Consider the following 17,705-nt stretch of genomic DNA (forward strand, 5'->3'; position numbering starts at 1 on the left):
GGAGTCAAAACAGCGTCAGGAATCCCTCCGTCACACACACAAACGAAGATCTGCTACGAGGAAGCACCGTTCTGATGCCTGTACCGAACTGTGACGGGCAACATCACGATTATGACAAGAAAAAAACTACATGCGTGAGCATTCTGTCCTTTTTAGGGTCTCATCATCATGTTTTTGGTCCGTGTTGCGTTCATATTTCATTCGATTCGCACCAGAGTTCGTTTGCAACTATTTTCAGCGGTCTCGGTCCGCACCAGGGTTCAGATGGCAGCGTTCACACTTATTCAAATGAACCAAACCGCACAATCAGAGCAATCGCACCAGGGTTTGTTTTAATCAAACCAAACATGCCAAGAGTGAACACACCCTCAGAGACAAGGCTTAAGCTAGTCTGACTAAAATGCATGTTTGAGCTGTTTTAACTGAAGTAACTTGCACTGATATATATTAAAAAATGTCAGTGTCATTGTTTTGTCTCAAGATGCACACCAGTAATGATTTTTCTCTAAGGCATGTTTATAAAAGATACTTAAATGCCCTAATTGAACTAATGCCTAATCTTGGCTTAAAGGGTTAGTTCACCCAAAAATGAAAATTCTGTCAGTAATTACTCACCCTCATGTTGTTCCAACCGCGTAAGACCTTCGTTCATCTTCGGAACACAAATTAAGATATTTTTGATGAAATCTGAGCCATGTCTCACTCCTCCATAGGCTGCTATGTGACCGAAACTTGCTGGCCCAGAAAAGTTATTAAAAAGATCGTTAATATAGTCCAAGTAACTCCAGTGGCTCAATCTTAAGTATATAAAGCGACGATAATACTTTTTGTGCGCAAAAACAAACAAAAATAACGACTTTATTCCACTTTTCATTTCCTTCTCTCTGGGCCTCGTAGTGTTTTTGCGCTGCGCGTCTGTGTTGCACGTCATCACGCATCACACACATGACCCGCTTCGGCCAATAGTGAGCCTACGTGGTGACGTGTAACACAGACGCGCTGCGCAAAAACACTACGCGAACCAACTAGAGGTCCAGAGAGAAGGAAATGAATAGTGGAATAAAGTCGTTATTTTTGTTTGTTTTTGCGCACAAAAAGTATTCTCGTCGCTTGATAAACTTAAGATTGAGCTACTGGAGTCACTTGGACTATATTAACGATCTCTTTAATAACTTTTCTGGGCCAGCAAGTTTCGGTCACATAGCAGCCTATGGAGGAGTGAGACATGGCTCAGATTTCATCAAAAATATCTTAATTTGTGTTCCGAAGATGAACGAAGGTCTTACACAGTTGGAACAACATGAGGGTGAGTAATTACTGACAGAATTTTCATTTTTGGGTGAACTAACCCTTTAATCTAAGCCCTGTCTGTGAAACCAGGCCTTTATGTTTGGGATTGAGTACTACGTATGTGTGAGCCAGAGCTTGTTGTTTTGGGATTGTTTAAAATGTATTATATTTAGTTATTTAAACATTTACAATAGATAGATAGATAGATATGTAAATAATAATATTAGATAGAGATATAAAGGAGGTCGAGTACTCACTTGGCGAGGTGGGGGAGTTGCCCCCTCCCTCAGTGGAGGTCGAGGGAGGTTTGGAGTCTGACACGGGCAGGGGCACGGGTCGTGCCATCGGGGGAGGCGGAGGAGGCGGCAGCATGGGGGTGGGCAGGAACGGGTTGTGCACCTTCCCTTGACTGCTCCCGTTGGGCTGGATAGAAACAGGACATGAAAAACATGAAAACGCACCCTGAGTATCAACTTCCGGACACGTATGACCAGCAGGCACAACAGAAGCATCTCACATGTGCGCGTCAGAAGAATGTGCTCAGCAATTTTTTTGCTGCTCCCAGTCATAAAAATAATTCTGCTGCTGTGCGCACTTCACCGTTCATAATCTATGACCCAAACTGCAGGCTGTCTCTCCCCAATCAGGGCCACGTCAGTCTGGGTCACTCTATCGAACGGGAAAGGGATTTATTAGCCCCACAACCTGGTGAAAACTAAGGCATGGAGAAGATGGACCTTCTGTATCATGTTTATAATAACTTTTAGTTTAAATGGCTAGATGGCTTTTATTTGTTTTAGGATTGTTTCAAATATATAGTATATGCATGTTTATTTATAACATTAATATTTATTCATAAAGTTATATATATATAGTTTTTTTTAGGGTGCATTTACATAGAAATCATATGTGTACATGAATTTGAATTCAGATTTAGTTCAGGCAAACATTAACTGTAGAGGCAGCACTCAAGGGGGCACTACAGTTAGCTTCAAATTCTTTGCATTTAGACTAATAGTGTTATTATTACAGTAGCTAGAGCAAAACGTCACCATTTTAACTAACTTTGGCTAATTTGTTCAACAAGATACTGCCTGCCATGTCAGTAATTGACCTAAAAAAAAAAAACTAACCATAGAAGACGACAGTTTATGCAAATTTCTGCTATAATGCCCCTTGTGGCAATGTTGACAATGTGACACATATTTGCAAAACATAATGAACTTAATTTGTTTTGGATGTGTAGCAAGAAGCATACATAGTTGATTAGTAGTGTATGTTTACAGTCTAAATCTTAATCTCATGTGCATTTCCACATCTTTAAACTTTTGTCACTGTACTAGAAGACTAGCCAACTAAGCGACTACAGGGATACAAAACATGACATGAAATTAGTAGGAGTGTATGTATGTAGAAAATGCGCCTTCTTACATTAAGGAAGCCCACCTGTCCAGCTTGCTGACCACTGTCAGGGCAGACAAGTTGGACAAACTCCTTGAGCGTCTCCTGGGGGTGGTAGCGGATGGCGTGGTGGGAGAAGTACGAGCCGGGCTGCTGGATGATTGGCGACGTCGGGAAATGAAGACTTGACGGCGTGGCGTGGGGGCTCGCTGGAAAAGAGACAGAGAGAGGAGCTCGGTCAGAAAAGGACAGAGGGAGAGGAAGGATGGAGAAGAGGGGCTCCATGAGGAAAGGATGTGGACATTGTGGTGAGTTTGTGCTTGGTTGGATTGCTCATGCAGATGGAAACATACACACAAAAGGTGGCGTGTTTTTGTGTGGGCTTGCTTCCCACATTCATGAGGTAACATTGAGGGACTTTTAGTAAGCTTAGATGATATATTTGATTTTTGCATAAATGAAAATGAAAACTTACCCCATGTCGCTCCAAACCAGTATGACTTTCTTCCGCGGAAGACAAAAGTATTTTGAAATTGTTTTGTCTATATAATTAAAGTCAATGGGGTCCAAATCAACAATATTGGAACAATGTTGACTTTCATTGTAAGGATGAAAAAACATCTTTTGGGTTCTTTGGAAAGTAAGTCATACAACGACATTAGGATGAGTAAATAATGGGCCGTTTTCACATTTCTGGAGTTCTCAGAAGCGGAAGTGCTCATTGTTGGTAAAGTGGTGAATGGAAACTACAACACGTATAATTTTTGCATTCCCATTTGCTTCAATAGTAAAAAAAGAAAATAGCATTTCTTAAAATATTGATAGATTACGTTGGTCAGAAGAGGGAAAGATGTCAAATTTGCCGTCAATCCCTCACACTCATCCAGCAACGTTAACAATTTTCTGTAATTTCGTGCCAAGGTAATAAAACAAAAAGTAAAACGCTACAAATAGCAAGATAACCATAGAAACATGTCATCACAGTCTGTAAAAAGGCAGTCTGGCGTATTACACCTGGCTGTACTTTAATCCCTCACGGTCTTGTTGTTGTTCACATCAAATTAAAGTGGTATTCTACCCTGACTCAAAAGGTTTGACAGCACACACTCGCACACAATGCATGCACCTGTTCGTAACAATGGGAAAGCACCGCAATAAACAGCTGTTCAGTCAACAACACTTGAAAAACGCACAGAGCGCAGTACTTGACACCAAAGGGCGCCAGATCCTCATTCTGTGATTTCTTTTTGCATCATTACGACCGATGCAACTAATAAAATGTCTCAGTGACGTATCGTTCCTCGGCTCTCTCGCACCTTTCTGGCAGGCCTGCGGAGTGCTCTGGGACTGACAGTCCTTTAATGGATCGAACCTTATCAAGTATTTAATTGTAACCGGCACAATCTAATTAGGCGGCTCTTAATAGAGGTAATATTCAGTTATTGGTTATTAGTATAATGCCTGGGATGTACGGCAGCTCGGGGTCTTTAAGCCTGTGATGTATCGCAGCAGAGTTAATAAGACTCCGCACTCACCCTCTCCAATCTCTCGTTCTCTTTCAGGAGAGATGGTAAGCTGATACTACATAAACATTGTTAAAACCACAACCCCCTGCTGCAGTAATTCACTTAGCTCTGGCCTTGATTTATGGCTCTGTCAATAGAGGGTGACTGGAAACTCTGGATGCTGGGGCTGCGATGTAGCCATTGTATTTACAGTAATAATGGAATGGACGACTCTCTTCTGCCCTTCTTTTGGTGTCGTTCTCCGTCTTACCTTTCCAGATGCCGTCTTTTCATGGCCTGGCTCTTTCTGTTGGGGGTAGGACACAAACTTTTATGAAGGAGATGCGAAGACACGTTCGCTGTCTATTTACCGTCTCTGGCGTATTGGATTAGCCCCAGGCGCTGCCGCAGCGACCGACCCCCTCTGAGACACACCCTTTACAAGGCTGAGTCAGGATTTGAGTGGACGACACTCTTGTACTTAGCACAAATGCTAACAAACACACACATTCAGCCCCAGTATACACAAAACTGCTAGTCACGTTGCATAGCCAGTGATAATCTCGTCAACGCAATTACAGACAAAAATGCGAAGATGCGAAAAATAACGAAGACGAGATGAAAAAAGAGCAAACAAATTTGGATAACTGTGTGTGTGTGTGTATGTCTGTATATATATATATATATATATATATATATTTATATACACACACACACTTTAGAATATTTGGTTTCGTTATCGTCAACTAAAATGTTATTTTTGTTGACTAGAATCAGAGTAAAACACTAAAAGTATTCATTTAAAATATATTATTCATAAAAAAATGATCAATGAAACAAAACTGTAGAAATTATCAAACCAAATGTAACCGGAGCAGGACTTGGAAACCAACCGTCCCAGAGACTGCATTAAAAGGCCTTTTCCATGAAATTCGCAAGTTCTATCTGCAATCCAAGAGCTGACTTGATGAAACACTTGAGCAGCATATGGTTTCTGCTCCGTTATTCTAAGAAGTGAATCCAACTGGCATCGCGGCATCTATCTGGAGGCAACATGTTGAGACTGGACCGCTTTCGTGACGTTTCTCCTCGCCAAACAAAACCATTTTTCAAACGTCGTCAATCACTCGCCCTCACGAGGACAAATGCGTACCTGTTCAGGCTTTAAATCATCATGGAGTCGGTTATCTAGAGCCAAACGAACTGTAGATCAGTGTTACAGTTTTGGTAACCAGCTTGCGTCAGCTACAGCGAAACCTACCATGTTAATTATGCAAATTGGCAGAGTCAATTAGTACGGAGAAAAAAAAACTCTTTTTTTCTTCTTCACTCGCTGACAGAATCTAAGTGTTGTGGAACGATAGCCAATTACTTAAATGGCTTGCTCCCATGTCATGTTCCTATTCATTTAATTGTGGTTATTTGGACGGAAAATTGCAAGTAAACAAAGTTTGACCGTGTCTCGAGTTGTCAAGGCTGCTGGACGACATAATTCACAGTGAAGGCTGTCAACTCTTCCGTCTTCAGCGTTCCCCGTTGCACTAAAATGAAGACACCGTCTCCTGTGCCTTAATATTCATGTAGCGCATGTGGAAAACCCCACTGATGTGCAGAAAGAGGCTTGATGAATTAAAAAAGGGTGGTGATGAGACTAATACCAGAACACAAGCGTGAGAAAGAGAATAGCCATGTCTTAACTATAGACACCAGGAGATCATGGGAGCCCCAGGAGAAGAGTCTGATCCTTAGAAATGACTTTGTGCTTTATAAACCAGCGGGTTGTTCTAGCAAGCGTGGCGCCATGGCATTAAATGGTGTTAATGTTTAAAGAGAACATGGGGTGTAACTCAAGTTAAAACTTAGCCTAGTTGTGGCTAAATGTTTGAGAGTTGCACCATTAAACTTAGTTGAAACCGTACCCTATGAGTAAACTAAATATTTACAGAAGCCTCCAATCATGAATAATGGCTGAAAAAAATTGTAGACTAACTGAATTACATCAGTGAGATCTTTAGATGTGTATGATGACGTTGCAGGTGCAACCTTTCTAAATTCGCAAAGTAAGTTTGAAGGAAAAAGTACCTGTTTGCCTTATTTCTTTCACTGCGTGTTTTCACCGCTGACAAAAGAGGCATAGGCCGGCAACAGAGGTAGTGGGTGGCCCTAAAAGTTAATCTGAGGGGGGTCCAGCGGACACATACCTCCCAAAGCAAATATGGAAATGATAATGATGAGCTGAAAAGGAGGCAGTCTCCAGCAGCTGGTTGAGCGCGGTTCCTCTGTTGCCATTGTGCCGCCACCCGCGTGTAATAGAAAAGGCTCTGGATTAGTTCCACTTTGCAAATCGTGTTGGTTCACTGATCTTTTTTTCTCGCTTTTCTCAACCTTTTTTCATCGCCGGCCCATTGCTGCCAACTTTCATTGAATGGTGGATTATCAAAATAATAACTAAGGTGATAATAAAAGGCTTTATTTATGCAATAGGCAACAGGTTCCCACTTCACCCAGTTTGAATAACACCGAAAAGGAAGAAAGAGCAAGTGTTGCGTAGTCGCATGGTCAATTGAAAGGGAGGACAGATTTAGGCGGGTTTAAATATTCTTTAATGGTTTTAGAAAAAGAAGTTTTCCGGCCGCCCCGCCTAACCACATAAACCGGGTTTGACTAACGTTTTGAAAGAGAGGGAGGCACTTTAAATCAATCATAGATTCATGGATTTAGCTTTTAAGAAGTACTCTTAAAGGGGCGACAAGCCTCGCCGCATATGCATATTAAATCGCGATCCATTTTGCGCCTCACATCCATGTGGACATAAAATATTCACATGACAGCGATACCACTTCCAAGCGTGATTCAATACTAATAGCCTCACAAATTAAGTTGTGGTTAATACTTCTTTGAATATGTTGTAATTCATGCTGGAAACAGGCCCTTTGGCTCAGTTCTGTGAGCCGTTTGGCTTTATATCCAGCAAATAAAAAATATTAATGATAGAGAAAAAGCAAAAACTGGTAAATTTACACACAAACCCTGACTTTTGCATCGAGGTCATTGAATACTGTACAAAACAAAGCGCTTTGAATAAGCGATGGAAAACTACAAACCAGCCAACAGGTCGTAAAATTCAACAATCTTGACTTTATTTTCCTTACTTTAACTCACAACCACGCAAAGGCGACAATACATAGCTGCTTTTGGTTTTGATTAAAAACTGTCCTTCCTTATCTATGACAAAACCATTCACAGCCAGTGACAATACAGTCGTGATAACCTGATCCAGGCCACGCTCTGATAAAGCCTCGTTCGCTGAGAAAACCAACCCATGTGTAAGTCACACTCAGAGATCCGGTTAAGTGTTTACATTAAACGCATGTAAATCAAGCAGCCGGACGAGGTGATACACACTGTGAGTTGCACTCGTAAAGTGACCGCACTCACGTCCTTAGCGGATTTGTCAACAACTGTCCAATTTTAACAAGCTGCATATATAACTCTCCCTCACTTTTACTCACAGTGCCTCAAGCCCAGTTCACACTGACAGCAAAATGAATGGCGAAAAAAAAGGACTCCAAAAAAATAATTAAAAAAATTCCCCAAACTTTTTTTGTGTGAATAAAAAACATACAGGACAACTAGCGTAGTCCGATGCATGAACAAATGACTTAATAGATGATTATTTTAAGTGAATCAAAACATTAACATCAAGTTATCATTGCTTTCAATGATCAAATATTATATAATTAATTTAAGTAAATAAATACATGAACAAAATATTTTTATATAGATACAATAATCAGAACTAAAGACATTGTGAACCAACTGAAGAAAATTTTAAATGGAATTTCTTATGATATTTAATTACATATATTGATAAAATAACACAAGGAATGCTTACAAGGAAAGTTTACTTTAGTTGCGTCACAGAATTTGTTTTGGTTGCGTTGATTATAAGATTCCTAAAGAGTATTAATTGAACTGCTTATTTTGGGTCTTGTTGCTAATTATTGTTATGTAACAATTTAGAAGGATTGCTGTATAATTTACAGCATTAGCTGATCGACATTGTAACCATAATATATCCAAATGAATGGATAGTTTGCGTATTGGAATTTAATAAAAAAATCCTGGTCCATATCACCATCATGTCGCAAATTTGCATGAAGTTAAACTGTACTCAAATCGGTTGCATCTCCAACTTTCATTGAAATTAAAAATGACGTCCAGATGCTTCGATACTACAAATTTGTCAGTGTGAACGCCCCTACTCTGTTCAGACTCTGAAGTTCCTGCTCATTCAGTCTGATCTTACAAGGGGACACTGTGGGGTGTGAAGGAAACAGGGATTTGAAGGATTGTGGGGGTCCTGCTGGCTGGGATTAGGGGCTTGGGGAAGAAGAGTGGTGCAGTTTGAGGAGGGTGGGGTGTTGGGACCTCACCTCTGGGTCCTGTAATGACAGGTCGATGATGGTGTGTGAATGCCGTTCGGGGGGAAGCGGTCTGCGAAGGCACATGGCTGATGAAACCAGACTTCTCTGACTTCTTTAATGTGGTAGGCGATGGCATCCCTGGCAAGAATGATTGATAAGTGCAGTTTAATAACGCATGGTCATGGAGATACAGGCTGGCGCAAAGGAAAGAAAGTGGATAGGAGGGGTGGGGTGTTTTTTTTTGGGTGAGTGGATGGGGATCAAGACAGCAGGGGAGACTGAGAGGCCCAGCGGGGTGTGGCACAGGATACACTACATGGGGCCGAACTGTGAATCTGTCCTAGAACAACGCAAGGTCACGTGAATATATGTAGCCTCTTGATGTATTGACTTTAAAATGTCCAACTGACATGACCACTAGGCATGACCTTGTGACCTTATGGAGTATGGAGCCCCTAAAGGGAACATGGTGATGGGGAGAATATTATAATATAATTGTATTATAATGTGTTGTCTCTCAAAACTTTTGTTTTCTTTTACAAAACGTTTGCGTTCCCCTGAGAAAATTTTGCATTCCCCAAGAAACTTTACATTTGCTCACAAAATTTTGCATTCCCCAAGAAACTTTGTTTGCTCACCAAATGTTTGCGTTCCCGATAAACTTTACGTTTGTTCACAAAACTTTTGCGTTCCCGATAAACTTTGTTTGCTCACAAAACTTTTGCGTTCCCGATAAACTTTGTTTGCTCACAAAACTTTTGCGTTCCCGATAAACGTAACGTTTGCTCACAAAACTTTTACACTCCCGATAAATTTTATGTTTGCTCACAAAACTTTTGATTTCCCAATGAACTTTACGTTTGCTCACAAAACTTTTGCGTTCACGATAAATTTTACGTTTGCTCACAAAACTTTTGATTTCCCAATGAACTTTACGTTTGCTCACAAAACTTTTGCTTTCCCGATAAACTTAATGTTTGCTCACAAAACGCTTTGCGTTCTCCAATAAACTTTGCGTTTGTTGACAAAACTTTTGCTTTGCCCAATAAACTTTACGTTTCCTCACAAAACTGTGTTCACCAAGAAACTTTGCTTTGCATTTGCTCGCCAACCCCCCCCCGCCCTTATATTCACCTAAGAAACCTTGCTTTTAGTTGCAAAACTTTAGTGTTCCCCTGAGAAACTTTGCATTTACTTGCAAAACTTTTGCATTCCCCCAAGAAACTTTACGTTCGCCAAGAAACTTTGCACTCGCTCACAAATCTATTGTGTTCCTCCCAGAAACCATTATAATAAAAAAAACATATTTCAATGCTTCTGTAAGTGAATGAAAAGTTTCTAAGGGGAATGCAATACTTTTGCGAGAGAACACAAATGTTTTGCAAGTGAATGCAAAGTTTTCAGTAGAATGCAATACTTTTGCATTAAACTAAATTTTTTTCCACCTATCTTCTTTTTTATATCACCATGTGCCCTGAGGGGCTGCGTAGTTGGCCGTAGCTTTGAACCCATAATATTTCTTTAAAGGAATATTTTTTCCTATATCCCAATTACTAAACAGTTGGGTCAAATTAGTTCCGATGAGGTATTCCTGATGCAGTATACAATGACGGTGAGGTTAGTTGTTAATGGTAAAAATGGCGCCTGAAAATGCAAAATCAAAAGGCCGTATTTAAAGTATCTTATGCATCTTACCCATGGGCTAGCGGGATGAAATGACGTAGCGATGAGTGAAACAGAATTGGGTGGAGAAAAAGAAAGAGAAAGCTGAACAGACACGGAGGGAAAAGGAGTTAAGGATGCAAAGCACACAGCATTCACATTCACAGTCTGGCAGGCAGCCTTGCTTTGGCAGGGGTTAATGCGAGCAACAGTTCAGACGCACAGGCTAACATGAGCTAACTGAGAATGACTGAAGTCTGTTAGTGCATGCTCAGCCACGTTAGTTCAACTCCTCCCTCCGGCATTAGCGCTCCCATACTGCCTCGCTTCACTCTACCTCTCGCTTTGGGGTAAAAATAGACAGACGTGAGGGAAACCCATGGCCGATTAGCCACTTGAGGTTAGAAATGCAAATTGATAAGAATGAACTGCAAATAGAAGGGGCAATTAGGAGGCACCGCTGGCCCATTTGTCACCCAGTCAAAGTGTTTAGTCCATTCTTCTGCACTGGGACAGGGTATAAGCGCTGGTCTTATGTCTTATTTTTCCCCGAGAGCAGCCCACTCACACCCCCACCATCCCCCAGAGGAACAAGTTCATCCAGACGCTAGCAAATGACTTAAACTAGTGCAATTCAATCATGTGTGGTTTAAGTTGTATTAATGGTTTTAGCCGGCAGCCACCACTCTCCTCGCACTGTCCACATGTTCTCGTTAAATCACAGCACTGGTGTATGGGACGCCCCCCCAGACACAACCCAATACAGAGACCTGTTATGAGCCAATTATGGTTAAATTAGTCTATCTAGAGTGATTTTACATCTAATATACCATGTGTTTATGCAGTGTATTTGATGCCGCAAAGAGCCAGGCAACAGGCATTTACATCTTTAAAAGTTTTAAGAATGGCATTCCAATCTAGAATTCCAAAAATTCTAATTGTTACGGTCAAATGTTTAGCAAGTGGTTACAATTTCTAATCTTCAGTGCTGATTCACTTGCTAGTAGTGGCCACAAGATTTACACTTAAACTTTCTAAATGAAAAACATATATCAAAAATAAAATGTGATAGATTAACAAGATTTGTGGGACAGACGTTCAAATCCAATTATTATTAATATCAATACTATATTTTTATTTAGCATGTTCTGTTATGCAATTTTATTATTATTGTTATTAATATGAACATTAATAATAAATATGAATGTAAGTATGTGTGTATGTAAGTGATTAGAAGTCATCCTTGGTTTCTCCAGCCCTCGCAGACTCCTTCCCCTTTCAGGCGCAAGAAAGAGAGAGAACACAAGATGGAAAGAAAGAAAGCATCTCTTCCCAGCATCAATGATACGTTAGTGATGGGCTTAAACCCCATTGAAACTTAAATGGGTCACTTGAGGTCATGGAAAGGTCATCTAAGAGGTCAATGAAACCAGGAAGAGATGATCGCTACTTGAATACGAATATAGTAAAAGATTTAAAGGAAGCTATCAAGCACATTTAGCACAGCTTACCAATATTTTCCAGTCTTCATTCATCAAACACATACAAAATTCCCCATTCAGCTGTTCTCATTTTCTCCTCACACTCACACGTTCAGTGCAGAATGCTTCAAAAGATCAATTTCAATGAGTACGCTGACAGCGGTGGAAGACAGAGCGGAGTGGAAACATACAGTGTCATTGGGACAGACTCTTCAAATGTATGTGAAGCCCAATGTAACCAAAACACTACTCACCCGAGACCATGACACAGACGAAAGAGACGCTGATAGAATAAACATACAGAAAGTTGTGGGAAAGGGAATGGAGCGCGGGATAAAAGGATGAGAATCACACATATATACACAAGCACACACTTTCACGGGCCACAGCAGAGAATCAGAAGGACATTAGCTATTGCTAATGCTATTTCTCAAGTACATCAACACTTTGGATATCTTATTTACTGACTAATCTATATTTCGCTTATCCAAAGTCGCTTTGATTTCCTGTCAATCATTTTGCGTGTTCACAGAGCAGTTGAAGCGAACTGTTCAAGTTTAGCACCAAATCCGACTTCATTAGCAGTTAGCTTGTTGTGCGAGAATCCTGTTTTGTTAGCATTGCTTTTGATGACATGATGATGCCCTCCTGCTGCATCTGTCATTGTAATGTCACTGGCATTATACTCAATTATACTATACTTTTCTGTAGGACGGGGTTTTGGGAAAAGTGCTGTGTCTAATTAATGTGGTTTGGTGTAGGCTAAGTTTGAGATGTTTAACGCTAAATTCAGCATCATCAGCAGGTAGCTTGTCGCGCAAGAACTCTATTTTGTTAGCACTGCTTTTGACAACTTTGAGATGACGTGTTGCTGGCCACCTGTTTTGGAAAAAGGAACATGTCTGATTCATGTTTTCATGAACAACTCAGCGTTTCAATTACGATAATACCCTTAGAAGCTGGTTTGTTGCTGGTCTACCAAATCTAACTAGCCTCACCAACAGGTCAAAACAAGGTCCATCAGCTACACAGCATGTGGGAAGCTGTGTTCTTCGATTGATCTCCGGCAAAGTTCTTAAGGGGATATTTTGGTGCCTGTAGAGTGGGGAAGTCCAAAGAGAAAACAGAATGAAACCTGTGGGTTGGCGGACAGTTCTCTTTGATTGTGTGTGTGTAAGTGTCTGTGCTTGCGGTGGACTGGGCCTGATGTCTCAGAGTGAGTAATGAACACTTGAAAAGGTTCTGTCAGTTGGAATCAAAGCCCAGCTGTAGTCAGCACTTTCCCTTCCGAGGCGTTATTACACACTGGTACCGGTCCTGGCCCGATTCTCCTCTTCCCTGCTTTTCTCCCTTCCTCACAGCTGACAAATTGACAGAACCCAGACGGGCGAGGAGGCAATTCTGTATCGAGTGCGTCTCTCTGCTGCTCTCCATCGCTCTCGTCCTGTAGCGCTCGCCGTCCCCTCCGGCACATCAATCAGCGCATCTGCCCAAACTGGTCTCAACACACGAGATAATAATATAATAATGTAATATAGTTTTTGATTCGTTTAATTTAAAAAATTTAATTTGTAATATAATTTTTACATATTTTTTTTAAATGTACATACAACATGTTATGTAAATATGTAATATCTAATAAATGTTTAATAAACATATATTTAATTAAATGTAAAAAACATACATAGATCAAAATTTTAGATTTTTTTTTTTAAATTAAATATATATAGATAGATATTAAATATCTAGCTACATTATAAAAAAATATACAGTTCTTTAAATATTAATTTAATATACAGATATAGACGGGAGCGTTTGAAAGCAGGCATCTATCAGCGGATCCCTAATATATCCACCGATAGATGCCTGCTTTCAAATGCTCCCATGTGTATCTGTATATTAAATTAATATTTAATATCTATATATTTTTTAATGTAGCTCAGTGAAGAGCGTCAAAGACGTCTATTTACAACATGTTTTTGAAGCGCTGATCATTGTAGCCAATCACAGACATTATATGTTGAGCGTGTGAACACAATGGCCAATCAGAGGTGTTTAAGAATTTGTTCAACAGCGCTCAAAATGCTAGAGGGAAATGCTGGTATCGTCACATTTTTTAAATTTCAGTATAACACTAATATATATATATATAGTTTTTACATTTAATTAAATACACATTTTATACTACTTTGATTATTTTCAGTAACAAAAAATTATTTATTTAAATTATCTAAATTAAATTATTGGATGTTAAATGTTAAAATTGAATGTAAAATCATTTTTAATTGTAGTTTTTGAGTAGGTGGCAAGGACTATGACTGCGCTGACACGAGAAGAATGACGGGTCGACGTCACCCCGTGGTCCCTACACCGCCCTATCACCTGACACCCCCTACCTGAGCAATGACAAGCATGCTGCTGCCGCGGACATACTTTCGAAAGGCTGGCTAATTTTAAACACATAGCGAAGGTCTCCGCTATCAAATAAAGATAGGAGAGGCCCGTACACACAACCAACACACTCGGTGTAAATTCATGGAAAGGAATACAAATCAAACAGATGGCAGGCATAACAAGAGCTCGAGATGTCACAGTCTTTTTGATGTTCGACACCACGGCTGAAAAATGGATGCAAGCGGCTGATTGGACGAGAAATGTGATCTTGTCATGGACGAGCGAGTGATCCGGAGGTCAAATCACACTCACTTTTTCTCTCACCCTCTTAGTTTACTCACACATTCCCTCTCACATTCGCGCAAACACACATTGGAACAGACTCTCACTTGCTTGGTGCCGAAGCAACTGTGAAAAGCACTTAATAGTCAGACACAGCTCCAAATCAATAGGACCCCTCCATATTCCCCATTTGTATCGTCTTATTTCACATTTAAATATGTTAGGGATGTGTCAGAAATGTGGACTAGTCAACTAAACGTCCAATAACCAAGTAGTCGGTTAAGGTGGTTGACTTGAGTGAGTTAATCTAGATTTTTTTCTTATACTTTTTAGCTTAAATATACAGTGTAACTGGTTTAATGAGGATGGATTTAGAGAGACAACTTTGCAGATAAAGTTTTATTGTACTAGACTGTCAGCACAGAAAAAAAAAATATATTTTAATTTATTATAGAAAAAATAGACTAGTTTTGAAAATACATACTTTTGCACATCCCTAATATAATTATCACAACTTCTTCAGACATCGCGTCCTCAAAAACACAAAGACACGTCACTTTAACGCAAACATTTCCAGATGCACCATTTATGGATGTGGATGACATCATGCACAAATACAAATCATAGGTATATCATGAGGCAGGGGGTGCATGTCATTTCAGGGGGACAAAAACATTCTTCAATTTTTTTCTGTTCCTTTTTTTGCAGTAGATGTGGCTGTGAAGGGGAAAGCTGGTGGTGGTGGTGGGGGGGGGGTCATCTGAATAGAACAACACCAAAAAAAAAAAAAAATAAGGTACGAAACAACAACGACGACGACGACAAAACTAGACGGCACAATGGACGAGCTCCTTTTTTTTTTGGTGGGGAAGGAAGGTGAGGTGTGGAAGGGTGACAACATTGATGTAGTTTTACCTTGTCTTGAGATGAACGAACTAGCTAGCGAGCCACGCAGTTTATATCCAGCTTTGAAAGACAAGGAAGGAGGAGAAAGAAACAAGGAGGGACAAAAGAACAAAAAAAGGCAGGGTGAATAAGAGGTGTAGAAGCAAATGTGCAATACCTTAGCAGTTCAACCATTCATGTCAGATATGATGTGTCCAGAACCTGCCAGACAGCCACACACACACATGCACACACACACACACACACACGACATTTGTCTTATGGTTTCCCTCTCTGGATCTTCCTGACTTCCTTCACTGTCTGCCAAACCAAACCCAAAGAATTCAAAACGTTTTATTATAATTGTGTTCTCATTATAATGTTATGTACTATGACAGTCTCGATCATCCTTATTAATGTTGTGAATTGATGTTTGAGCTGCGTGTGCAGAAGCTAATTAAAGCTTATATAAAAATAATAATAAAAAATATTTTAAAATGTTTCATATAAAATATGAAAATATGAAATATATTTATGTATACTTAAAATATATAAATATATAAATAATATAAAATATAATAATATTAATTTAAGATGTATTATCTTGTATTATGTATATTATCTATGTATTATATAATTTATGATGTATTTTATTTTTGTAATAATATATTTATTAAATACAAAAATATTCTGTTCTATATAATTTCATACTATGCTATAATTTCCCAGATTTCCTCTAAAAATCTGTGCGGAAAGTGTGAAAAACTTCTGGGGCTGCTTGAGAGTCTTCAGTTTAAATCAGTGTATATAACTAACAAATTACCTTTGACCCAGAGAATCATAAGTCATTACTTTCGTCGTGTTTGGCTCGAGAACTAGTACTGCAAAAGTACCAAAAGAATCAATAAATGAATCATTAATGAACTAGAATCTTTATGTGGAATTGGAATCAGAATCATTCAATTTCTTGAATGATTCTCTTAATAACGATCATGCCCTCCAACACCCTGCTTTCGCTCTGTCCTGACCTGGCTATAATGTGTGACGCATGTTTTCGCTCTATCTCTGTCCACTATGCGGTGTCTATTTCTAATATGGAGGGAGAGCGAGACTTGATTGAAGACGCTTTGGAGCAGGACAGATTTACAGTCCTCTGCTCTGTGGCAATGAGTTCACAGGACGCACATAGTCCAAGATGAATCAACACTCAACATTCAAACCCACACACATACGCTGTCTTACGGGACCCTTCATACATTGTTAGCATTATTAGTAGACACATGGGTATGAAGTTAAATGAGTCTGCATCTACAAGCCATCTATGGTTAACTTCTGAGATGGACTGAGGGGGGCAGATGCTGTAAATCTTTAAAAAAGAAAAACAAATGAGGTGCCATTTGAGGTTTAGGGTGCCATCTCCGAAATGTCATACCCAGAGAGACGGATCAGAGATGCTGAAACCCCTCCTCCCTCAAAAAAGAAGAAGAAGAACAGAAATAATCCCCACACAGCTGTTGCCGTCCCACAACCAGCACACCCCACAGGATGCACAAACACACACACCGATCGCTCGCTCTCCACCCGCAACCCCACAGTGTGAGAGTGTGAATATGTGTGTGTGTGTGTGTGTGTGAGGCTGGCTTTCAGGGTGGATGGTTACCTGGCTCCACTTCATGCCAGCTGCTGGCTTGGCTGCCGCTGCCAGGCGAGCGTCCCTGACCTGGGTAGTAGGACTCCTCTCCCGGACTGTCCACCTCATCCTCCATGCATTTGATACGCTTTGCAGAACTGTGCGACAAAAAAAAAGAGACAAGACAAGAGAGTGGATCAATAAAATCAAATACATTTCATTCTGATATAGGTAACATTAAAAAGCATTCAGAAAGCATTAAATGTCTCAATGTGATGCATTTTAGGGGCGGGGCTTGATTTTACCCATTAGGAGGTGATTGGATAATGAAGTGTTGGGATATTATTTAAATAATATGGTTTTTATCTCGCCCACACTACGCTGTAAATAATACATCTTTTATTAAAAAGACCAATATGTTAAAATGTTTTTTTAAATAAGTAAATACAATTATACAAAATATGAGAATAAATGAACACAAGTCAATAAATATAATCTATAAAAAAAATATTTAAAAAAGCTAAATAAATAAAGCATACAAAATAGAAATAAATCACTGAACAATTATTTTATTTTTAATGAATTAATTAATTCATTTATTGACATGAATGCATTTCATTATTGTAATATTTCATGAAATGTATATTGACATATATATATTATTTATATTAATTTGAAAATTATATAAATATAGATTATTAATATTATCTATTAATAAATATATTTATTCATTTGGAACAGTCTTCAC

The 17,705-nt window shown here is 39.4% G+C and overlaps 1 protein-coding gene across 2 annotated transcripts in view; it reads right to left on the reverse strand.

The window, feature by feature from the left end:
• The window catches only part of nfia (nuclear factor I/A), a 151,419-nt gene that overhangs the window by 21,382 nt on the left and 112,332 nt on the right, over positions 1-17,705 (reverse strand). The window contains exons 6-9 of one of the 2 annotated variants that reach the window (XM_081384918.1): positions 16,988-17,115; positions 15,358-15,408; positions 2,722-2,900; positions 1,548-1,713 (exon numbers count right to left, since the gene is read on the reverse strand). In XM_081384918.1, the coding sequence (XP_081241044.1) occupies positions 1,548-1,713; positions 2,722-2,900; positions 15,358-15,408; positions 16,988-17,115 (524 nt within the window). The remainder of the gene's footprint in view (positions 1-1,547; positions 1,714-2,721; positions 2,901-15,357; positions 15,409-16,987; positions 17,116-17,705) is intronic. The other variant, XM_081384919.1, reaches the window with a different exon arrangement.

This window comes from Scardinius erythrophthalmus (genome assembly GCF_964197995.2).
Source record: "Scardinius erythrophthalmus genome assembly, chromosome: 14".
NCBI lineage: Eukaryota > Metazoa > Chordata > Actinopteri > Cypriniformes > Leuciscidae > Scardinius > Scardinius erythrophthalmus.